Genomic DNA, 25377 nt, shown 5'->3' with positions numbered 1-25377 from the left:
TGAAACACAATTTCCATAGAACAATACCTGCATTATTGCCTGTGATCACTTTGATATTTTGTTTTCTATTCTAGCCCATTTTAAAAAAATTAAAGTTGGGTGGCACCCACTAAGTTGATCTCACACGCCAATGAGTCACAACTCACAGTTTGAGAAACACTATCCTAGGACTTGTATCCTAGTTTGGAATGTGGAGAAGCAGCATAGTGCAGTGGCTAAGAACTCGGACTCTGGGAGCAAACTGCCAGAATTCAAGTCCCTGTTCCCCTACTTATTATCTGTGTGGCCTTGGGCAAATTTATAACTCAGTTTCCTTGTCTGCAAAATGGGATAATAAAAGGACCTACCGTGCAGGGTTGCTGTAGGTATTAAGTGAGATAATATATATATAAATGCCCAGAAAACAGCCAGGCATCTAGTAAGTGCCAAGTGTTAGATGCCATTATTATTATTATTATTATTACTACTATCATCATCATCATCATCATCATGTCTGATCCTTCCTGCTATCTCATTCTAAAATGAAGCTAAACTGCAGTACCACTGGCGGGGAGGGGGAGAAGGCAATACCAAACGGTTTATTTACAAATCTGTACAAAACTCACAGTGTGTGGAGCAGGGTGTGGAGATGCCCTGGGACCCTGTCCACACAGACTGCCCCCCAATTCCTGCTGCAGGGGAGAGGCAGAGGGAGACTCCTTTCCCAGTCATGACTCTGTTCTGGAGAAGGTGACAACTGGGTCTGAAATGACCCTCTCTGCTTTCTACTAGCAAATATTTTATTTCCTCACTCGCTTTTTGTGACCACCTGGAATCCCATGGCCCCAAAGCAGGGAGGACTTCCTTTTTACTATGCATACTGGGGACCGTATTAGAATGTCAATCCATGGAAAGGAAGATTGGATTTATTTTCTCAATAATCCAGTGCACTGAATCCAATAAAGGACAACCCACAAAGGGGGTTTTAAAAAAAAGAAGAAAAAGCAAAAGCAAACTACGCCAAAGGCTGGCATGTTTCAACCCACCTCACCTAGCACCTCAGATGCTGTGACGGTCAGACTAAAAAACAAGGGGCATGTGCCACCTGATGGGCGTGGAAGCCAAATTCAAGAACATTCGATCAATCAACCAAAGGACAAATTCAGGCAATAAAGGACTGGAGACTTGGAGTAAATGTTTCATTGGTCATGATGATCAAAAGATGATGGTTAACACACACACACCGGGACCTCCTCCCGCCTGGCATGGGGCGGAAGCAGCACCTCCAGGCCCCACCCCGTCCTGGGCTTCTCCTGCCACGCCCTGCAGCCACCGCCCCCCAGGCCTCTGCCCTTCACTGGAATTCTACTGCCCCGTTTTCACCTTCCCTCAACATGGGGCCTGGACGCTCACTGTGAAGAAAAGCCGAAGACGCCCTGAGTCTGCGGTGGGCTGGGTTGCAATGTCCATGAGTCCTTCTCCATCTCCCCTTCCCAACCTCTCTCCTTCTCTCCCCTCTCCCACCTCATCATTGTTCCCCAGAAACAAATAGGATGGCTTTGCTGGTCAATTCTTTACATGTACAAACACCAAAAGCAGAGGAAACGCCCCTGGCCACCCCCCTCCCCCCAAACCCCAGTGCTGGGAGAGCAGCCGCGGCGGACGAGGCTGCCTCGGGAACTGCGGAGCTGCTGGAGCTGTCCGGCTGTTCTGGAAACTTCTTTGGCCTCTGGGCTTTACCTCGAGGCCTCTTCCTTCAGCTCCTTGTTTTTCCGCACCTCCTCCGCGTGCTTGTCCTGGGAGGGAAAGGAGGGAAAAGGGCAGGTCACACAAGGTTTCCCAGGGGGAAAAGGGAGGATGAGGGTTAAGAGAACCAAAGCAAAGAATGGCTGTCACAGGAAGTGAAGAGCAGGGTCTGCAAAGGCTCCTGGGAAGGGGTGGAAGGTGGCAGGTGAGACCTGCAGGAGGCAGGTGTGTGGGCCTGTGGTGTGGCCCCAGGGAGCTCACAGACTGGGGCCAACCTCCTGTGGGGACCCCCGTCACGGCGACCTCAGGGCCCACCGGCCTCTCCCTCCCTCCCCTAGCAATCCTGGCGTTTGAACTGAATATGCTGCTGGAGTTCATGTAAGGGGCAGCTTAGCGTAGCTGCTAGAGGAGCAGGTAGAACAGCCAGGCCTCGTTGTAGGTGTCCCCTACACACACACACATACACACACACACACACACACACACACACACGCAACCTGACTGCTGCTTTTCTTTCTTGTCCATCTCCTTAGCGAAAGTCTTCTTAACCCCCCTGGTGAAAGATGACGGCTCTTAAAGTTTAAATTGACTCAAGAGTTTTTGGAAATGTTATCCAACTCCAAAAAGTGGACTTTCTTACAAGTGTTGTAAGGGGGCTCTCTTCTGTTTCACAGCGTAATCAAGCCAAAAGATGGGAAATGACTTCCAAGGCCCACCAGCTGTGTGGCCTTAATGAGCTCACTTCACCCATCAGGCCTCAGTTCTCTGGTCTTAGAGAGAGAGGCATGGATGGGAAGCTGTTTTCCCTCTAGAATTCTATAGTTTCAGTGTTCCCCTCTAGGGCTTATCACAGTCTGCCTTACTTCCCTGCTCACTGTGCATGTATCTGGGTGCTCTATCGGACAGGGACTTCCTTGTGGACAGGGACCATGCCTTTTTCTTCTTTCTGTCTTGCACTTGCTACTGTGGCACCTTCCACAGGGCAGGTGTTCAGTAAATATTCTGCCAGACTCTGGCATCATCACATCCAGATATCAAGAATCAGCCTGGTGTAGACCCACTGAGGCAGTCCAGGTTCCAGGATATACCTTGAACTACAAATCTGTCCCTGGAGAGGCCTTTGAACTTTCCATGGCCCTGGGGAGAGTGTGGGGAGTGGTGTGTGTAGGGCAGTGGTTCTCAACCTTGCTACGAATCAGCATGACCTAGGAAGCTCATTAAACTGCAGGTCCTCAGGCACCATCCCTAGAGAGCTGGGTTAGTAGGTCTGGGGTGAGGTCCAAGTATCTGTAGTTTTAAACTTTATACCAGGTGAGTCTGGTGCAGATGGTCAGTGACCCATACAAACACTGACACAGAAGGCACTGTTGAAGGTGTCCCTGGCCTGGGGCAGGCAGAAACCACACACCTATCTCTCATTCCACCTCTTGACTTCACCCCTGGGCAAGGGTGAATAGGGGTCAAGATCCCAGGGGAATGAGGCCCACTCAAATGTCTGCTCTGACATCTTGCTTCTTTGAGTCTCACCTCACCTGCAAAGCTATTACTCCAGAGTGCAGGCCTTCCAATCTCCCCACCTCAGAATCTACCTCCATTCCCAGGTGAGCTCACTGGGCAGACCCCTAGGATTCTGGAATCCCTTTCCTTGGCCTCCAGTAGCCCCTCTCTGACAAAATGCTGGCAGGATGGTTGTGGGCTGATCTCCCTGAGACAGGCGTTGAAAAAGCCACCTGGACTCGTAGCCAAAGAACTGGGTTCTAGTCCCAGCTCTACCACTTAGTAGCTGTGCGACCCTGGGCAAGTCATTTGACCTTCTCTGACACAGTTTTTTCATCAGTAACATAAAGATAACACCTGTGCTACTTACCTCATGGACTTGTGAGGATAAGGGTATGAGGAAATCAAAGTGTTCTGCAGTCTTTCAAATACCATATCATGGCTCTAGCTGCAATTATCTGTTTTGGGTATGGCCTGAGGGCCCATGCCCTATCCTATCCCAACCCCAGATTTTTTTCTGCAAGAATTTGCTCCAAGTCATCCCTCAATAACTGGCAAAGCCTGAAATCAGACCCAGAACACTTCCCTCCCATCTGATACTTGGTGGATGCCGTGCTGCCCCTAGAAGGATGGAGTGGGTATAAGAGCAGAGGGGCTGCCACATGCTGGCCAGCTGCAGGGCCTACATAACATCCAGATCCCTTGTGAAGAAACCAGATCTTTCTATGAGCTGTGGCCAAGGGCCTGAGACTCTAGGTGGATGGGCAGGAAGGAGCGGGGACCACGCTGCTCACCATGGGATGAGGCCACCGATCGGGTCCCGGGAGTCACCGCGCAGCAGGCGGCTCCTGGAAATAAAACACAGAGCTGGAGCTCTCCCAGGAGCTGCAGGAGAAACTGGGGCAGCCTTGAGGCTCAGGAAATGAGGCCAGCATGTTCTCGGCAGGATGGGCTCTTGTTATTCTGCTGACACACGAGACCAACCCCAGTCTATCACGTTTCTCTTATTTAGGTGACACCATTTGGTTTACTGACCAAAGGTAGCATATTGGAAAGACCGGAGACTCACTCAGTCTATATCAAGAAGTTTGGAGAGAATCATGTTTCCTGCTCAATGGGCAACTTGGCTCATCATGCCCTTGGCTTAGAGCCAAGAGCTCAAGTCATCATCTTTCATTAAATCCAATCAGTCTGTTCAAGGATGATGCCAGGAATGTACAACTGCTTGCCTCTCCCTACTCCCTTGCATTAGGCAGGCTTTCTCTAGGAGATAAGAGGTCTCATTACCCTAATACAATGAGAAATTTCCATTGTGTAGCTGTGCAGCACGTCCCCCAAGGAATTCCAAAGCTCAGTTCGTGTTTCTTGCCTATGACTTCCCAAATCATCCTTTGGAACTCTCTAAGGATCAGGCCTAACAGATATATCCCCTTTCCTGCCCGAGGCTCCTTGCTCCCTGAAATGATATATAGGCCCATTATACTTGCCATGAAAGGAAGAGAGTGTCCCAGGAGTCTCCTCTCTGATCCGAGACCACCTACCTTCTCTTGCAGCCGTTCCAACATGGCAGCAAGGTGGGCCTCCCGGTTCTCCTTATTGGATTCCATCTTCTGGGCCAGTTTTTCCTTAGCCATCTTGATGAAATTGTTGTTTTCCTCAATGGCTTTTTGGATCACCTCCCGCTCGTGTTCTCGTTTCTCCGCCAGGTGCTTCAGGAGCTCAGCTTCCTGATACTAGGGAAGCACAAAGAGGGAAAGAGGTCCTTACAGGTGAGCATGCCAGGGTGTATTTTTATCATCATGACTTAAGAGCTCCACACCCAGAACACATGCCTTCCTGAGCCTGGTCCCTGACCCATTGGCAGGAAGCAAGGATCCTTCCTGGATTCTCCCATCATACCCCCAGTTCCCTTTTTATCACTGCCATCAGGCATTCATTCATTCATTCACAAATACTAAATGACCATATACTATGTGCCAGGCACTATTCTAGCAACTTGGGAAAGAAAAAAGTCTAGTAGAGATAAGACATATATAAATAACTCTGACCCAGACCAGCATGTGACATATGCCTTAAGAGGTAGAGAGGAAGTGCTCTAGGAATTCAAGGGAGGAGAAGATTATTTTCTGCTTGAAAGATGAAGAAAAGTTTACACAAAGATGGCATCAAAGAATCAATAGGAAACCTGGAAGGCATGCCAGGGAGTGGAAACACCCCACACCACGACCTTCTTGCCCCTCCCCCAATTAAGGAGCCCTTTCCTTAATTGTCGAGACTTTCCCTAATCCTTAGTGTTTGTCAATGTCTTATCCCTGTCACTGTGCATGTAGGGCCACCTCTTGGAGGTATGTAATGCAGTGCCTTATCCCCTAGCCAAACTGTAAGCTCCTAGAGACTAGGGACTTAACTTCTTTGTTTCCCTCAATGGTGCCTCATTCTCCACCCTGCACTTGGGAGGTGCTGCCTAAATATTTGTAGGTTGGTGGTGACCTGACCCCAGCTCGGGGCCACCACCTGTCTTCTCCAACTCCCTCGCCGTCATACTGAGATAGAGGGAAGAAAGGACAGCACTTACCTTCCTTCGCTCCTCAGCTGCTTCTAGTTTCTTCTGGATCTCTTCCAGTGATGGGTCTCGCCGCCTGGGTAGGGAGGCATTGAACTCGGGCACCCCATCAAAGGAGGGCGGCTTCAGGATGACTTCAAAAGACTGGCCCGAGGTGCATTTGTTCAGCTCAATGACTTCCATGTCGGAAATTACACACCAGTTCAGGTCCACCGTGTCTGCTGCAGAGAGCAGAAAAGGGGCCGCTCACCCCCTGAGGACTGCATGGGCACCCACAAAGCATGCACACATGCATACACACGTGGGAGGTCTGGGGTCCCCAAGGCAAACCAATGGCTAGGGCTCTGGGTCTGTCCTGAGCATGGCAACTAAGGTCATGGGTTCTGCTGGAGCTGGAGGAGTTGGTAGCCACAGTAAGGTCTCAGGCTCCAAGAATGGGGGTATCAGGATATCTGAGGTATAATAACGGCTGAGCAACTGCTTCTGCTTTTGCTGCTGCCACAAGCCTCCTCCCATAGATGAGCTCTTGCTGGAACTGTCATCTCTGGTGGCCAGCAGGGTGCATTTACCCACCACCCACCACCCCTCCGCTCCTCAGCCCTCCACGAATCTGATGGCTCGGCCTGTTGACACCTCTCCCCTGCTCCCTCCTACCCTGCTCTCTTCTTTCTCTCCAGTCAGCACTGTCTTTCCGCTGGCTTTGATCTTTTCTCCTACACTGTCTCCCACACCAGCCTAAACAGAAAAAACAATCTCAGGCAACCCGAGCACTCCCACCTCTCATTTCCAGACCAAACCCGTCCCTTCCTTTTAACCTCCAAGAAATTGAGAGGTGACATGTTACCCGACCCCCCTATCAGGACATGGCCATTCAGTGCTCCCTGCCAGCTTCTTGGGACGTGGTGTCCTGGGACCCTGTCGCGGGTCCCAGGCAGCATGGCTATCACAGAGCCTCCTTGGGTGGCCACAGGTGGAAGTCTTCTTCCCACCTCTGGACTCTCCCAGAACATTCTCTACCCTTCACTGAGGAGACCTGGTGACTGTGGAATCTAGTGATTTATACCACATTTTGTCTTCTCTTCTAGTCTAGATGTTCCCTGAAGACAGAATCTCTGTCTGCTTCACCTCTGCACACTCCACAGCATCCATTTGTTAAACAAATAAATAACAGCTGAGATCAAGAGCACTCCGCAGAGTGTCTGAATCAGACCTTCAACTGCTGTCTGGTGCCCAGGCCGCAGCCTGACACCTGCCTTCACAGGGGGCTTAGACCCTCAGAATCAGCCGGGTGATTTTACTGACTCTGGGAAAAGAAAGGTGATTGGGGAAGAGAGTTTCAGGGAATCGGGGTAGGGGGCGCTGTGCTCATGGATACAAACCGCAGGAACCCTCCACCCGTTACTCTCCCAAATGTGGCCCTCACTTACCTTCATATTTATAAGATGACTTATTCAGGGGGTCGGCCAGGAAACAGGAGCAGAACAAGGACACGAGTGGGAGCTCCTTCATCTTCTCTTTGTAGGCTGCGGAAACACCCAGCACATGAAGATGGCCACCCCTCCTAGACTCAGAAGCCAGCATCCTTGAGAGTCTGGGCGGCTGAGCAGTCAGGGGTCACTGGGCTCCACAGAGGCACCCGAACCACCCAGGCCCACCCCTGGCTGCGGATCCAGCCCACTTTGCCCCAGGCAGCCCTGTTTTGGATTCCTGTGTGTGATTCGGACACAATTCTGCCCTCCTATTAGAACCTGAGCCTTCTAGAACATCCAGGTGACACCATCTTTCCCCCAGTACATCATTCCCCTTTGTAGTACTGAGTGTAAAATGCCCTCAGGTAAAGACCCCTAGCATCAGCGCCTTTGCCCCAGCCTCGTGCCCTGGACCCAGCTCTCTGTCTCCCCACACTTGCCCAGGATAGTCCATTTCTTATGCTCCAGGGTGCAGGAAATCTACACTCCATTTTACTCAAAGTACTTGGCAGTGCTTCCCTGAAGGGTGAAGAAGCTCACCACCGTCCCTCTGGTCTTGCCTTTCACGGGGTGGCCAGATCAGGCTGTGAGCCTCCCCTGACCGTCCCAGCACAGGGTCGAAGCCAGAGGGGCTGGTGTCTGTGAGGCCTGGAGTAGTACCCCCACCCCCCCAGCATCTAGTCTCTCTGTGTCTGGAGAGCATGGGTTAGAGCTGCTGTGCTGACGTCCAGCCCACCCCAGCCCTGGCCCTAGCGAGCGCTCCCTGCTCCTGGCATGGCTGCCGCACCGCCCTGGGGCCAGCGCATCTTGTTTCAAGCTCAGGCTCCCTCAGCACTCAGCTAACCCCCGGTGCTCAGTGCCCGGTGCTCCCCCGTCATGTGCTTTTACAGATTGAAAACATAATGAACTGCAAAAATAATACATGTGCATTGTAAAAACTTTTTAAGAACACACACAGATGAACACAAGGAAGCAAAGCTTAGCTGTGATCCCACTCGCCATCTAGCGGTAACTTCTCTTAACCCTCGGGTTTATTTCCTGTCTGTTTTTTCTCTTTTTCTGTGCATCTGTAAGTACATTATGAGTGTACAGAAACACCCTAGGCCATGGTGCCCATCACATAAACAATTTTTGTACCTACCAGCAAGGGTCATGTTTTCTGGAATGTGAGAGATGAATCCAACTAAAAGTCACAGAGTAGGTCTGTCACAGCACAGGACACTGTCACAAATCTGAGGAAAAGAGAGTATTTTACCCCTGATAGGTTATTCTCTAAGGAAGGTCTTTACACACCCGGGGAGGGAATCCCAGGAGGTACCTCGTCTGCTCCCACCTCCAGCCGCTCTCCACACCAGCTCTCCATTTCCAAACGCCAACCCCCTCTTCCGCACCACCCCAATCAAGCTCAATTTCCATATGCTAATGATAGTTTCGTAATTGATTTCCTGGTCCCAAGCCCCCTGCGTGGGCAAACATGGGTTTTCCAAAACTGTATGGATCAGGGGTAATGGCTCCCTGTGCAGCTCAGTGGCCTGGCCCAAAGCAAGGGTTAGGGCGAGAGACAAATCCTAAGTCAGAATCACCTGGGAGATGTTCACAAAATAGCTGTGTATCCTGAATTTCTCCCTACACCCACCCCAGCCCTTCTCACTCAGCCCATTCTGATATGGGGTGAGAGGAAACTGGACAGAGGGTGTCAAAATACCTCTTCAGATGCCTCCACACTCCCTTCCTTCTCCCCCACAAGAACCACTGTCCTAAGGACTCCTTGACGCCGTTTAAGACAACCCTGGACTATGAAAAGGGATGAGCATTATTAAGGAATGATGTCATCATGTGTTTAGTGCAGAGACAGACATCAGTATGCAGGATTACAGTGGGAGAACAGAGATAGGGCTCCATATCCATCATGGGGCCTAGGGAGCCAGGGAGGGCCCCACGGTGTTAGCAGCACCTGAACTGAGAGTTCAATGATGAGTTGGAATTAGGCAGGAGACAGCAGGGAGGGCATTCTGCCAAGAGAGCAGCACGTGCAAGGGTTGGGGGTAAGAAAGCTCAGAGTCTATGGGGATCTCAAGCTGGTTGATGTTGGACCAGAAAGTGAAAGAGGAGGGGGAGGTAAAACAGGAGAGGCAGGGAGGGAGAAGATTAGGGAGTGTCTGGGGGACAATGGGCAATGGGGCTCCACTGAAGGCTGCTATCCAACAGAGAGGAATGACCTGCAGTGAGCGTCTGTCGTGGGGACAACTCGATCTGTGGCCACTGTGATGGTTAATTTTTGTGTCAACTTGACTGGGCTAAGAGATGCCCATGTAGCTGGTAAAACGTTATTTCTGGGTGTGTCTATGAGGGTGTCTCCAAAAGAGATTAGCATTTGAGTCAATAGACAGTAAAGGTCACCCTCACCAATATGGGTGGGCACCATCCAATCAGTTGAGGGCCCTAATAGAATAAAAAGGCAGAGGAGGCAAATTTGCTCTCTCTGCTTGAGTTGGGACACCCATCTTCTCCTGCCTTCAGACATGGGGGCTCCTGGTTCTCAGGCCTACGGATTCAGCCTGGAACTCCAGCACCAACTTTCCTGGGCCTGCAGCTTGCAGGTGGCTGATCGTGGGACTTCTCAGCCTTCATAACTGCATGAGTCAACTGTCATAATAAACCCCTCCTATATATCTATAAATACCTTATCGGTGGATTCCCTGAAGAACCCTGATACAGTTGCCCTCAGCGGTCACTGTGCCAGCGAGGGGTGGCATGAGCCAACAGCTCCACTGTCTGCATCCTCACGAGGTGAAGGGACTTGGAGGCTGACTTAGAACGCTTTTCTTCCTTAACAAGGTGTTTTTCCTTCTGCGGACCAGAGTCCACACAGGCTGGGATGGGCAGGGAGCCCACGGGAGCCGTGGGCTCAGCTCCAGCTTTAGGGCTAGACCAGTGTGGAGTCAAACAGACGCCACCTCTCTTACTGGCTGTCCCCAGTCACTTGACGTGTCTAACTTGTGCTTAATTCCGCACAGAGTTGTACAAATTAAATGAGAAAAGCATGTTACAGCATCCAGCAAAAATGAGGTGCTTAATAAGTGTAGTTTCCCTTCCTCTGCCTTTTTCATCAGAGTAGCCACCAGGTGCCATGCACTGCTTCAGAGTCATCACCTGTGGTCCTCACCAGCCCTGCAAGGAAGGACTGTCGTCCCCATTTGCAGGTGAGAAACTGAGGCTCAGAGAGTTCGTGTGACATGCTCAGGGTCAATCAGTTAGAAAGTAAAAGAGCGGAGATCTGAAGCCGGGTCAACTGGCCTTCCAGTGCTCTGTTCCCTGCGGCGTCTTCGGGGTCCGCTCCTGTTGTGCTTTGGAGCCAGAGGCCCCTTCCACGTCCCTCCCGACACAGCACAATGGGCCTCTCTCCTCGGAGTCAAGCTGATCCTGACAGTACCAGCTAGTCCCGGAACAGGGAGGGGGACTGAGTGCCGGGATGCGACATCTGTGGTCATGAGTCTCCATTCTACACAACCTCCACTCATGACCAGGCTGATTGATGAGACGACTGGCAGAGTGAGTCAGCCCTTGCCAGGAGAGGGAGCAGCCTCAGACTTTAACCTGGGTAATGGATCAGAAGCGAGGCTCCAAACAGGTGATGGGGAAGCAGAGAAGGTAACCCTGAGAAAGAAGGGGGACTGAGCTGGCTTTTTCTGTAGGAGCGGGTAGCTGGAGACAGAGACCATGCCCCTCAGCCTAAGCTGAGAGTGATAATTAAGACCCTCCACTCATGGAGCACTTTACAGATTACAGTTCCTGGCACCTACATTATGTCAGATGATCTTCACATGAGGCTGGGCTAGGCTGACAAGGCATGCATCATCAGATTTGTTTTCCGATGAAGAACCTGGGGCTCAGAGAAATTAAGACTCTTGGCTAAGGTCACACAGCCAGTTGGTGGTAGAGCTGGCTCTAGGATCCAGGTCTTTCAACTTATAAGCTCTTCCCTTGTGGTCAGTGAAGGAACTAGATGCTAACTGCTGGTTCCTTCATGGTCCTAGGGACAAAGGGAAAGCCAGTCTGGCCTGAAGACATCTAAGGTAGATATTGTGCAACCAGGTAGAGAACACAGGTCAGAGAGACAGAGAAGGAAGACCAGGGCAGGCAAAAGGAGACATCCTAGAGATGGGAAGTGGTATGCACGGCCAAGGGATTTGTAACTGAGAACTGTTAGCTTCACAGAGTTGGAGTCTGCATAACTAAAAATGTGCATTTATAGAGCATCTACTATGTGACAAATGCTTTCACTTTAATTTTCTTAATAACTTTGTGACATAGGAATTACTATCCCTATCTTATAGATGTGGGGATTAAGGCTCAGAGAGGCCAAGTGACATTTATTTCCAAGGTCACTCAGCATAGTGGGTTGAATGGTGTCCCCCAATAATGTATGTCTACATCCTAACCCCTACAACTTGGGAATGTGACTTTATTTGGAAAAGGTCTTTGAAGATTTAATTATCTCAAGATGAGATCATTCTGTATTATCTGGGTGGCACCTAAATCCAATAGCAAGTGTCCTTATGAGACATGCAGATGAGAGACACACAGAGAGAAGAAGGCCGTGAACTATGGAGGCAAAGATTGGAGTAACACAGCCACAAGCCAAGGAATACCTGGAGCCACCAGAAGCTGGAAGAGGAAAGGAAGGATCCCCCCCTAAAGTCTCAAGAGGGAGTGTGGACCTGCTGGCACCTTGATTTTGGACTTCTGGACACCAGAACTGTGAGAGAATGAGTTTCTGTTGTTTTAAGCTACTAAGTTTGTGGTACTTTGTTACAGCAGCTGAAGGAAACTAATACACTCAGTAAGTGACAGAGCCAGGGTTCAAACTCATGATTCTTTCACCTTGTCTCAGCTACCATGGTTATACATGGTCTGATATGTCCCTCAAGATAATCTGTGTACATGTACCTGTGGGTACATGGGGCCCTTATACATCCTCATGCCAACAGTCACATCATTTCTATTGCTCTCAAGACCCCAAAGATGCTGCTGCCCATGGGACATTCTAAGAAAGGATATAAGAGGGGAGGGGAGAGGGCAAGACTCTAATGGAGGGCCCAGCAATGCAAAGGGGTCCTAAGCCATTGGGTGGTGGCAGCCACAGCAGAGAGCCTGACTTTGTCCCTAATTAACCTGTGGCATCAGCATTGGGTGAGACTGGTCACACCCTCCTCCCCAGTGCTTAGCCTGGCTGTGTGAGGACTCCAGGTTGTCTTATAGGTTAGACTCAGATTGGACACACACCACTTGGAAGATCTAGTTATGCTAACCCATGGCCGGAGGCCCTTCTGAACAGCTCTTAGGCCCTGTTCTCCCATCTTAGACAGCCACAGCTCAGGCCATTCTCCTAGGCAGGTCCAATCAACCCAAGGGCCCACAAACCAACCTTAGTCTGGAGGCCTTGGCCCTACCATCCTCTCACAGTGCTATGGAATCTGTTAAATGGCTTGGAAGTTTGGGTCATATTGTCATGCCACAGCAAAATACCTGCAATGGAATGTGGCCACCAGGCCTATTCTGGGACTGACAGAGAAGGATAGTAAGGGGTGTCATTGCCCAAGGTCAGAGAGGACAGAATGCTAGGAATTCGAGGAGGCAGGATAAAGACTGAGAGACAACAGAGGTCAGAGGAGGCATGAGGTCAGGCCCATCAGTGGGAGAGTCCCTCCAAGACATCAGACACCAGAGCATCATAAGGCAAAGCTCCGCATTGAGGCAAACCTGTGGCCCTCCCAGAGGCTCTACGCCTGTTTTCTGTTAAGGCAGAGGCCAATCCCAGGCCTTGGGTAGCCACTAAGGAAGACCAGCAAACTGACCTCATCCAGTGGTAGCAAAGATCAAAGGGGTCCCCAACCAAAGGCGGATGTGTCACGATCACTCAGCAGATAACCACAGACCCAGAGCTAGAGCTCAGGACGGCAGCCTCCTGGCCCCTGCCCAGTGCTCACCCCCAAGCACTTTTGATGGGTGCAGACTGGTTGGTCGAGAGGCAGAGCCTCCTTGGGCAGCCCAGTCCCTGTGTTGTCAGTTATCCATCCAGCATAGTAGGTGGCAAGAGGACTCAAGCTTCAGATGGCAGAGGTGAGAGTGTGATGAGGTTATTAAGCAATTCAGGCTCTACAGTGCCTCTAACCTTGCAGTGGTGTTGGAACTTGACTGTGTGCTGGGTGTGTGGACTGGGTTTATTGGGGAACAAAGAAGGCCCGCTAGGCTGCATGCAAGATGCATTGGGGCCAGTTGCTAGAACGGAAATGAGAAGATCCAAGACCTCCAGACCAGGGAAAGAGTTTGTACTTTATTTTCTATTCATTAGAAAGCCACTGACATCTTTTGAATAGAGAGAGGAAAAGTTGATGCTGATGATAACAACAATAATAATAATAGCTACCACTTCTTTAGCACCTGCTTGGTACTGGGAAAATCATAGATATTATCTCACTTTATTCTCTGAGGTTCTTTCATAGGAAGAAAATTGAAGCTCAGCAGAGTCAGGCTAATTACACCAAGTCATACAGGTAGTAAGGGGCAGAGCTGGGATTTTCATTCTAAAGCCCATCTCTGTCTTTGATTACGCCACTAGTACAAAAAGATTCATCTGGCAGCATGAGCTTGGGGAAGAGATTTGGAGGGGAAGGCTGGAAGCTGAGACTAGGCACAAAGTGATGAGGACCTGGCTAGAATGACTTACACCCCGGACGGTCTGCATCCCACCCAGTACTGTTTCCCTGTTTGCAAACTGATCCATACATTTCCCACAGTCTAAGAGTCTGTGTATGGAAAAGCAAGTAAGCACACATTTTTGTTGCTGGATTGAACCATTAACGTAATTGGCAAATAAATTAGTTAGTGAAAACCCCACCAAGCAGAGAGGCAGGCCTTCAGGAGATGAGACGCAGAAGGAGTAAGTCTTGATCGGGAGTGAAGGCAGCTGATAGTGAAGGTCTAGAATCAAGCTGTTGACTGAAGAGGGAGCTCGTGGTGACATGGTGGTGGGGAAAAATGCCTCAAGTGAAGAGATCAGAGCCCCCAGTTTCCCCTAGAACCTCAGAATGTCAGAGATGGAGAGAACTGGTGATCATTAGCTAGGGGTTCTCACCTAGGGGCAGCCTCACTCCCGGGAAACACGTGGGACTCTGATGGTCACTAGACTGGGGATGCTGCAGCATTCAGTGGGCAGGCACCCGGTAGGCTAAATGTCCTGCATTGCACACAACAATCCCACACAACGAAAAATTGTCCCTTCCAAAATGCCAATACCCTCCTCCCCAGAGACCTGACATCCTGAGGTCACACTGAGTTGGTGGCAGATATGAGACCAGAGTCCAAGCCTCTGGATTCTAGTGTCGGTTCCCTCCCCCTTCGTGCTGATCCCTTCTCTCCTCCCACATACCAGAATCAAGGGAACAGCCCACATGGGGGCCACCAGAGCAGCAATGTAAAGATGGGGATGCAGAAGGGACACCACGGCAGAAGGAACTTTTTACGTGACCAGAAGTGGTGACCCATGCTCCCAGGCTTTCTGTAATGCCATCAATGACTAGGCGTCAACAGAGAAGAGCATCACCCTCTCAGGTGCCCGATGGCCGTCTACTGGGTGCACGCCTGACCTCCTGAGATGCCTCTGACTGACCACGTGGCCAAAGGGAGCAAGCATTTTATTTGTCACTGCAAGAAATGCCCAGATAATGCCATCAGGAGGTGTCAAATCCCATGTGGCCCGCTTTTGAGGGATAAGAAGCTCATGCATATCCAAGTGGTTTGAATAGAGTGGTCCCTGGCAAGGATGTTCTGCGACAATATAGGAACTCTGGCGTAGAATCAGGGCATGGAAGCAGTGAGTTCTGATGCAGGTCCCCTGATCGTAAGTAGTACAGGGAGGTGGCTCTTTAGATCCGTGCCTATCATCAGGATTTTTAAAAGTCCTGTTGAAGTTACATGTTTACCTGAAATAAGCTGCATGAGCTACCTAAATGTCATGGAATCATATCATCTCCTTACAGTAAGCCTGGTTATTTTGTACCGATCAGAAGGCTCTGATTGGCAGCCATATGCCTTATTTGGGTTAAAAAAGAGAGAGAGAGAAATTATTTTTTCATGAATGTGGTTTTTATTCTTTCCAGAATATTTATTGAATATTTAAGTCCGTGCCAAGCCCTCGGCTAGGTCCTAAAAAAACCACAGGGGTTTTGATGATGAAAAAGCGAAATAGGTCCCCTGGGTGGGAATTTGGAGCCTCCGGAAGTTTCGCAGATGCTCTGCGGGCTTTCAGCAATTCTCTGGCAGTAACATGGACCATGTTATAAAGGGAGAAGGAGTGGGTTTCAGAGCTCAGGCCGAGAAGGGACTAGTGAGACGAACAGAGGGGAACTGGGCAAAGCAGAATAGTGCGTCATTAACTGCCTTTGGGGAAGGGGTGCTTGTCTGATTCCCATGCCCCCAGTTTTGCCTCTAAGGGCTTACAGAGGAACAGATGGTGAGAACCGTGGTCAAGAGCAGCTTCCAGACAGTTCCTAACAGGCTTACAAATGCAGCTTCAGTTGCACTTTCAGGAAACAAGGAGGGGTCACCTGTTGCCAAATGCAGGGCTCTAGGGGCCTAGGCTGGGGAGCCCCTCCTAGTTGTGGCAGCTACGTTGAGAGGCAAGCCAGAGAAGGAAATTAAGCCTGGAAAACCGACAGTCCCAAATATCACAGTGATGGCACTTTCTGGGCTATTTTTATTTTCAATTTAATATATAAAGAGGAATCAACATATTAGAAGTCAACTTTAAGGGCACGGACTTCCATTCAGTGTCACCAGATGGAGAGCAAGGCACTGTGACCCAGGTACTGTGTGAAGTCAGGGGTCAAAGCACTTGGAAGCATTGGCAGACAGAGCAAGCCCTTGTAATCTCACTCCTAAACACGATATAGGAATGTTTCTTAGAGCTTTACAGTTTACCAGGCACTGTCAAGTGCGTATAGAGGCATATATGCATTTTATATACAGTGCTTTAATTACAAACATATTAACATCGTATTTCAGAACATCTATGTGACAGAGAAAAGAAATCCCTGTCATCTTGCTACTTTTTGCTACTGGCATTTCTTTCTAGCTTTTTTTTTTCTATGCCTATCATTTTTACATAGTTGTAATCTGAGCATATATATTTTATCATTTCATTCTCTTCAAATCCTATGAAATAGGTACCATTTTACAGATGATCAATTCAGGTAAGTGACTTGATTTGCCCAACGTCATACAAGTAGAAAATGATAAAGAGGGGATTTGAACTAAAGTCTTTTTATATCAAAGCCCATACTGTTTCCAGTAAAGTTCTATGGCACTTCCTCATATGCAAGGCCAAGCATAAATGTAAGCAAGACAGATGATTGCCTAGGGTGAGTGGTTGAAGGGCGCACAAAGGCTTGCTCGCTCCAACTCTGCCTCCCAACCACGAGTGGCCCTGGTGCTTAAAATTCTCACCATTAAGCTCCCTTTTGCATCAGGTATTGCTCCGAAAGTCCATGTTAAAATGCACACAAATGACCTACGAAGTGTAATAAATTAAATCATTTTCATATCAGCAGAGAACAAGCAATGGATTTGTAGACATTTCCAAGGGTCAAGCTCTGTGTCCATAGATGGGAGGAGCCATGGAGATCTCCAGCATTTCCATTTCCCACCCTTTTTCAGATGAGGAGACAGAGGGCCCACGAGGTCCGGCGCCTTTCTCAAGATTAAGTAGGAGGAGGAGAGCCGGGTTTCTGGCCGGCATTTAGCTATACTAAGGGGAGACTCTTCTCTTTTGCAATATTACTCTCGTTTTCTTTGTTCTTTCATTCTTTGCCAATGCTTTGTAAGTTTCAAATCTTGTTTTTATCTATAAGTTAAAATCGTTTATATCTATATTTCACTACATTAAGAATAAAACAGTATCTAATGGTTTTTTTTGTGTGTGAGATGAGAGATTTAGTATACTTTTACTTCCTTTCACTACAAACCTTCTGATTTTGTCACAGTGATCTGGATTTTCAGTTCTGGATTATGATTACTGATTTCTTTCTTACATTATTCATTCAACAAATATTTATTGAGAACCTACTACATGCACGATGCGAGGTATTGGGAAGGAATACAATGATGCATTTGAAAGACATATTCCTTACCCTCAAGAGAGTCGCCATTTGCATTCAGCTTTATAAACATGTTGATTATAACTAGACAATGACTCTAAATTCTAGTGTTTTCTTTCTTCATGACCATTATCAATACCATATCTTTTTTTGTACTTGAGTTCTTTAATTTGATAAAATTTTTTGGTTAGCTAAACTACTTCTGGAGTAATTTTTTTTCCAGGAAGTGTTCATAGAGTACTTGTTGAGTCCTTCCATATCTGGTTTGGTGGCAGGTGCAGAAAACAGACAGACCTGTCCCAGGATCAGTAGTCAAGTTGTGCTTGTGCTGTCAGCAGACAGAGCCTGTCCACCTGTTCTCACAGACTCGGTGTGAACCCTGCTCCCTAGCTGGTCTGGATTTCTGGGCACGGACTCCCACATGATCCGCTGGCACTGCACTCTGCCCAGCCCCTCCCCCACTGGGTCTTTCACCCTAAAGCCTGTGCTCAGCTCCTTTCTCTGGAGTCACAATCTCTGGTTTGTTCTCTGAACTCCCAGGTTGTCTGTACCCTGTCATAAATTAGACCAACCACCTCCAGGCTCCCACCCCTTCTGATCTGTTCTGTCCTCTGCCTTCCTACCACCTGCCTCCAACAGCAGGACGCTAAGGGAATTTCAATTGATAAAAAAGACCAGTGAGCTTTGGTGGGGAAGAAGGATGGGGTGTGTATGGGGAGGCGGGTGTAGTGTACCTGTATCTGTGTGTCTCCCTGTCTTCCTAGTGGGCCTAAAAACATAAAAACCTGAAAAAAATGCTTTTTAAAATGGCAAGAGAGCTTTTTTTGTCTTTACTCCTCCCCAAAGAAAAACAGAAAAAGTAACCTTTTACAGACTATCACATCTTTAAACATAGCAAATTCTAATTTAATAAGCAAACTAAATTATACATGTGCATGTTTATTTCCCAAGCTAAAAAGAGAGAGAGAGAGAGAAAGAGACAGAGGGAGGAAGGGAGAGAGAGAGAGACAGAGGGAGGGAGAGTGAGAGGGAGGGAGAGAGAGGGAGGGAGAGAGAGAGGGAGGGAGAGAGAGAGGGAGAGAGGGAGAGAGGGAGGAGAGAGGGAGGGAGGGAGAGAGAGAGGGAGGGAGGGAGAGAGAGAGGGAGGGAGAAAGACGGAGGGAGGGAGAGAGAGGCAGAGAGAGAGATGGAGGGAGAGAGCGAGCGAGGGAGAGCGTTTGGTTCTCTACAGGACATTTTTACATGTTTTATAATTTTCCCCCAAAATTTCTATCTCCCCCTCCCCAAAAAAGTCTTATTTCTATCCACTCATGACTTCAAAATTTCTGGGAATTCTGTGTCTCCAAATGAGAATCTCGAGGTAAGCAGGAATATAATGTAAAAATATCAAAAGGGTCTGGCTACAGGATCTTAGGGGTTCGGGAAAAATTAAGCCTTTCTTTGGTTATGATCTTGGTTTTTTAAATATCCAATTATTTAAAATCAAGAACATAAAAGCTCTGAATTTTCCCATTCTCTCTCTATGGTTGGTGTAATGTAGACGCTCTCTCCTTCTCTCTTCCCTTCCTTCCTTGCTCTGTGTCCCTCTTTCCTGTTCTTCTACCTTACTCTCTGGATGTCAGTTTATTAATCTTTATTGCTCTACTTTAAGTCTTATCAGTCTGTTTACTTCTCTCCCATAGGGCAAATGTGGTTAAAATGGCCTAGTCAGATGAAAGAAGGCAGCCAACCTCACTTGGCCCTGGGATTTCTTTTACTCAGCCAAAACGAAATCTAGACATTAAGTAAAAAATCCAAGACACTCCCATGACCCCACTGCCAATAGTATGTCTGTTCAACAACCTGCCCAGGAGGGACAATATTAGACCAGGCTTCTCTATCTTTGATGGGTCCTTTAGAACAAAGTATCTCCCTAAAGAAATGTAGTTTTCCATTTGAAACAAGACTACTTGGACCCTTACCTTGGGCACTTATTTTGTACCTGGTAATAGGGACACGTATGAACGAGACAGTTCTCCTTGCAAAAAGTTCAGTCTACAATATGGATGAATCTTGAGGACATCATGCTAAGCGAAATAAGCCAGTTACAAAAGGACAAATACCATATGATTCCACTTACACGAGGTGCCTAAGGTAGTCAGATTCATAGATACAGAAAGTAGGATGGTAGTTGCCAGGGGTAAGGGGGAGGGGAGAATGGGGAGTTAGTGTTTAATGGGGACAAAGTTTCAATTTTACAAGATGAAGCAAGTTCTGGGGATGGATGGTGGTGATGGTTGCACAACAATGTAAATGTACTTAATGCCACTGAATTGTACACTTAAAAATGGTTAAAATGGTAAATTTCATATTATGTGTATTTTACCACAATTAAAAATAAAAGAAGTTCACAGTCTTGTAAGAGTTTTCCATAGGCTAACAGTCCTATAAGAGTTAGAAAAGTTAATTAGAGGTCACTTAGCCCAATGTTTCTCAAACCTTTCTTTTACTGGGACCCACAACAAAGAACTACATTTTTTATCATGATCCAATATGTATATGTCATGATACTGACATACATATATATATACATATATATACATATATACGGTCACTGATATGTACACATACATACATACACGTAAATATACACATAACTGAACTATAAACGTAAATATATAAATATGCTTTATATTTGTTTATAAATATAAAATATAATAATATATGTATTTATAAACATATTTATTTATGTTTATTATAAATAGATAAAATGTATTTATATTTATAAATATATACACAACTAAAAAATGGTATGAGAAACATTATTTACTATATGGGATATGTTCTTTATTTTCTGCTCTGTTTTATCCCATTTCATTAAAAAAAATACCAATTACAATCCACAAAATTGATTTCACAATCCACTAATGGGTCTCAATGTGCAATTTGAAAAACATTAATCTAGACCAATCTCCAACACAATGCAGAAATCTCCTCTATAGCCACCCTGCTGGGTAGTCATCCAATTTCTGCTTGAATGCTTCCATGATGGGGAACTCACTCCCTACAATGCTCTATGGTGGATCCATCTAGCAGTTAAAGATTCTCACCCCCTCCAAACCTGTTGCAGAAACCCTGGGACCCGCTGACAGGTGCTCAGGTGCTGGTGATGATAAGTGGACTTCAAGGAGGAGTAAAAACACAGTTTCTAGCAGCAAGATGGGGGTTTGGGGCAAGCTGGGGGGGTTGGCTGGCCCTACAGGATAGGGCAGGGTCTCTGAAAGACCAGCTCCCTTCTGTGGAGCTGCTGATCAGACCTTTCCCCTCTGCTCCCTCACTGCTCGCTCCAGCACTGTGATTATTTCCTCCTCTGACAGATGATCTCATTCCCTGTGGCACCCTGACTCCCCGCCTGTGGGAGAGGTTTCCTCCCTCTGGAGGGGGCCTCAGCCTCAGCAGAGACAGATTCCCATACATTCCCTCTCAACCTCCCACCCGCCCCGCAGGACTCTGGCAGGCCACCGCTGGGCGTTCCCTCCTACTATTCTCTTGGCCTTGGGACATGGGGGTCTCCCTGCCCAGGGTGTTTGGACACATTTCTGAGCCTCCCAGGGGTTCTGGAGACCTGCCCTTTTTCAGGACAATGGCACTCCTCCACACCTGACTGTGTCTTCTTGGGAGGAATAAAACAAAGACAGCACTGCTACGTGGGGACGGAGCTGGCGGCTGGACACCAAATCCCTGGGTCCCAGGGATGAGGAAAGGACAATGCCTAAACTCCTGGGAGGGCGGTGGGCTGAGCAAAGAGGCGCCCGGAGCGGCCACATGCAGGGACCAGGGCGTGGCAGTGGGTTCCCGCAGTTTGCAGCTTTCCAGCTGCTGGCCCTGCCCAGGTAGGATCAGGTTGACCTCAGGGCGGGGCGGGGCGAGGAAGAGGCGGTGATCTCATTGTATCCTTAGCACCAAGAGAAAAAAGTAACCCAGTGCAGGTAGAGGAGAAGGAAAAGAATGATACAAATGGGAAGGGGAGCCGAGAACAGCTGTGGCTGAGAAAGGAAATGCAAGACCAGGGCAGCTTCTAGCTTGAGGGGGCCAGGGGTCAGAGCCGGCTCCAGGGGAAGCAGGACTCTGAACAAAACCTTTATCCCTCAGCAACAAAACATTTTTATGCAGAAAGAACTCACCATGGACATCTGACCCGAAAGAGACCCCGGCAATCCCCACCCGTCCTCTGTCTCCCAGCTCTGGAAGGAGCGCCTGCAGCCCACCCTCGCCCCTCTGCCGAGCACCATTCTTTGCGCCTCATCCCAAGTCCCCCAGGCTTTGACAAAGTTTAATTGATTGAGTGAAGCCAATGGCGACACAATAGATGCCAGACCCCTCGATTCTCCTCTCTGCAGCAGCTGTTTGCTTTTTTGTCTTTTGTCTGAAAGGCTTCAAATAATTTGCATTTCATTTCCACTTACCTGCAGTCCAGTTAGAAGCGAGCTGCTCGCTTCCTCACTCCTTCAATTAGTGGTACCCTGGGCTTCTCTCTCATCAGCACCACTGCTGGGCTCTCACCATGACATCACCTCCGAGCGCCGTGATTGGCCAACAGTGGGTTGCTTGGCAATTGGACAATCTCCTCTGGTGGAGCAGGGATTGCCTGAGTGAGTAACTCTTAGCAGGCCAGGGAGTGGAAGATGATATCAGACAAATAGCCTGCTTTCCATGCTGCCTGTGGAGCTGGGGAACCAGAGGGTGAGGGTGGGGCTGCAGAGAGAAAGAGGGAGGGTGGGGGTAAAGGCACAGAGCTCGAGCTCGCAGCCGAGCCGCCCGGTTAGAGGGAGCACCTGGAGAGGGGGAACGATGAATGACTTCCAGAATCTTTAGCTCTTGCAGATCTGGGGGTGGGAGAATATGGAGTCTAAAGGAGAAATCAGAAAGAACAGCTGAACCCTAAAAATAGCTTCCCGGAGGGCTTGGTGTCTGTTTCCAGCTCTGTCAGAAGGGCTGGTGGGTTTGAACAGTGACTCAGAAGGCAAGGAGGGGCTGCAGGCCCTGGAGCTGGGGAGGGCGCTGCACAGGGGTCCCAGGAGAGCAGGGCTTCCCTCTCACCACCTCGCTGTGATGTTGGCCACACCACTGCTGTGGCAACTTCACCCGCACTAGTGGGTCCTCACAGCCCACCCAGCCTACCCGGGCCTTCCAGATGGAGGAAGACCGGGACTGAAGCTGAGGGTCATCACTACCCTGTGATTCCTAAATGACGTGGAACCCTGAGGCGATGAGAGGTCATCGTGGTGGCTTCTCTAGTTCCCTCAGGGAATGGGGGCAGGGAGTCCCTTGTGACACCTTCTCAGCCTGCTCACCCTCAGCCAGTCAGCTGGAGGTGGCAGAACAAGGCAGTTGAGGGACGAGGCAGCCCAGGGAGTGAGCCCCCTTCTCCAGAACACTTCTCCAGATCAGAGCCTCCCTGAGCGTGTTCTCCTCCCACACTGCCATGGCAGCTACAGACCGCTCCACCACCCAGCCTCGCCTCATGCCTGTTTTTTGGAGAGGGGTAAATTTCTTTTATTGGAGTAAAATATACATAACATAAAACTTACCATTTTAAAAATGGTTAAAAATGTATACTTAAAGTATACAGTTCGGTGGCATTAAGTACATTCACAGTGTTGTGCTACCATCACCGCCACCCATCTCCAGAACTTTTTTATCTTCCCAAACTGAAACTCTGTACCCATTAAACACTAACTCCCCTTCCCTTCTCCCCACAACTGGTAACCATTGATCTACTTCGTGTCTCTATGAGTTTGCCTATTCTAGCAAATTCATTACCTCATGTATTACCTCATGTAAGTGAAATCATACAATATTTGTCCTTTCGTTTCTGGCTTATTTGACTTAGCATAATGTCCTCAAGGGTCACCCATGTTGCAGCACATGTCAGAATTTCATCACCTCACCCTTTTAAAGGAGGATTTGTTCAACCACAATCAATTTCATGGACTCTCACCCTCTGCCACCACACCCCTGTTGACTGAGAACACACACAAAGACAAAAAGTTACACTGAATTCAGCCAATGCTTTTAAACTATGTTTTTAAACTACAAGAGCACCGGAGAGCATTTGCACATCGCAGCTTGTCCATGTATAGGATGTGTGCTGGGGAGGAAGTGGGTTCTAAGGCCCTGACACTGACTCCCTGCCTGCACCCAGAGCTGGCACCGACTGGTTGGTGGCTCACTGCCCTGTGCCTGTGCTGTTCACCGGGGGTCCCATTTAGACACATAGCTCCAAACTCCCCACTTCACATCACAGGGGGGAGTGCCTGTTAGGTTCCACCCCTCTGGCCAACCACACCGAGGTGGGCAGAATCACGCATGACCCCCGAGAGCCTTGGGAGTTTTCCCAGCTCACCCGCACTGGTTCTATCGTGTAATCTCCCAGCAGCGCTGCAAGGGGAGCAGGACGAAAACCGTTCCTCTGTTTGAACAACACACTTATCATGCACGCCACATATCACTATCCCAGGACTCGGGCCCCACACTGGCCCGTTTCAGAGGGATCAGGAGTGCGTAAGGATGTCGAAATGGTTCCTCAACGTGCGGAGACAAAAGAGGCCACACTGCATACCAGGCTGGAACCGGGAAGCCAAGCAGACCTGAACCGTGTGGCCACCTCTGCAGTCAAGGGAGCCTCCCTCCCCTCCCGCAGTGGCGCTCTCCTCTTCCCTCCCAGCCCGGAGTAGTCGGAACTCCACAAAACCGCCGGCTCGGGAAAGTGAGGGCGGGGGGAGGAGACAGTGCGTTGCCATGGTGATGGCAGCCAATGTGAGATCCTCTGCTGCTAGGGGTGGGGAGCCTCTGTCTGAGTCCCCCTAACTGACTGACAGGAGGGTGGGGCTGGGACAAGGGCCCGGGAGGGAGGGACAGGACCTCAGGACCTGAGAGCAGATACCAGGGTCGGGGAGAAGGGGTATGGGCAGGGCTGCCCCATTTCTAGAATCATCCAGCTACCATTTGAGTACTAAGCTGTGAGGGCCACATATATATACATTGACAATGTTGTGCTACCATCACCACCACCCATCTCCAGAACTTTTCATCTTCCCAAACTGAGACTCTGTCCCCATTAAACAGTAACTGCCCTTTCCCTCTCCCCACAACCCCTGGTAAGATATAACCGATAAATCTCACAACAGTCCTGTGAGACAGAGATGGGCCGCCCCATTTATAAAAGAAAGAGAGTCAGATGGGAACGGTAACTTGCAAACAGCCTAGCTGTTAAGTGGCGAGGCCTAGATTTGACCTTTTCTGGCGGAGGGAAGTACTACTGGGGAGAGGGAGAGTGGGTGGAGCCACCGCCCCTGGGGCCTCACCACCGGGCGGGAGAGTCCCAGGGCTTCCCTGAGGGGGCATAAAGCAATATGGTGATGGAACAAAGAAAGAAACATGGGTTTTGTAGGAAAAGTGCCAAGCATCAAGTTTAGAGGATAAAGGGTGAGGAGAGACCAAAACCGGGAGAGGACTCAGCAAGGTCAGAGCTGGGAGGTTCCTAGGGGTGGAAGGCGTTTTGGCAGCCTGTTTCTCACACCTTAATGTCCAAAGCTGCCGTGAGCTGCGCTGAGGAAGGTGGGTGAGCAGAGGCTGTCCCGGGCCTGCTGTGTCAGCTGTGGGTGAGCCAGCTGATTGTGATCAGTCCATCCAAATGCAGCGGCTGGACATTAGTCAAAGGAGCGTGGGTCGCTCTGCTGATGCCACCTTCCACAGCTCAGGTTGCGCTGTGGTCATGACTCTTGGACGGGCTCTTGCAGCCATTCCTAGAATCCCCAGGTGCTGCCTGGCTGCACAGTGGGGACTCCATTCATTTACCTCTTCCAGGGTGGACACATGACCATCTGACAGCGGGAATCGGGACTCTGCATCTTCCTGCTGATGTTGAAGTGTGGCTAGAAGCAGGAGCGTGGATGACTGATTATCCAGAAGCCAGGCAACCAAG

General features: G+C 49.1%; 1 protein-coding gene across 5 annotated transcripts; it reads right to left on the bottom strand.

Annotated features, from left to right (window-relative positions):
• Positions 1–1169: 1169 nt before the first annotated feature.
• On the bottom strand, positions 1170–25377 carry STMN4 (stathmin 4). Of its 5 annotated transcripts, XM_058550471.1 has the most exons (8): positions 25251–25377; positions 8396–8486; positions 7213–7308; positions 6440–6520; positions 5798–6006; positions 4764–4955; positions 4017–4070; positions 1720–1775 (listed from the first exon to the last, which is right to left on the bottom strand). In XM_058550471.1, the coding sequence occupies exons 2-7, from the start codon at positions 8406–8408 to the stop codon at positions 4050–4052; spliced, it is 612 nt and encodes a 203-aa protein (XP_058406454.1). In that variant the 5' UTR covers positions 8409–8486; positions 25251–25377; the 3' UTR covers positions 1720–1775; positions 4017–4049. The 5 variants fall into 5 exon arrangements, with proteins under 5 accessions (XP_058406452.1, XP_058406453.1, XP_058406455.1 ...); XM_058550469.1 differs by lacking the exon at positions 4017–4070 and having other exon boundaries at positions 1170–1775; XM_058550470.1 differs by lacking the exons at positions 4017–4070; positions 25251–25377 and adding an exon at positions 21857–22107 and having other exon boundaries at positions 1170–1775.

The sequence above is a fragment of the Diceros bicornis genome, chromosome 11 (genome assembly GCF_020826845.1).
Source record: "Diceros bicornis minor isolate mBicDic1 chromosome 11, mDicBic1.mat.cur, whole genome shotgun sequence".
In the NCBI taxonomy this organism is placed as follows: domain Eukaryota; kingdom Metazoa; phylum Chordata; class Mammalia; order Perissodactyla; family Rhinocerotidae; genus Diceros; species Diceros bicornis.
The sequence above is the reverse complement of the archived record's forward strand: the minus strand, read 5'-3'. Positions and strand labels throughout refer to the sequence as shown.

Excerpts from the sequence above, each read along its gene's own strand:
- STMN4 (XM_058550469.1), bottom strand. Across the intron at positions 6,521-7,212 it reads GTCATCTTATAAATATGAAG|GCTGGTGTGGGAGACAGTGT; the intron begins GTAAGTGAGGGC and ends TTTTCTGTTTAG. Across the intron at positions 4,956-5,797 it reads CAGCTGAGGAGCGAAGGAAG|TATCAGGAAGCTGAGCTCCT; the intron begins GTAAGTGCTGTC and ends GTGCTTCCCTAG.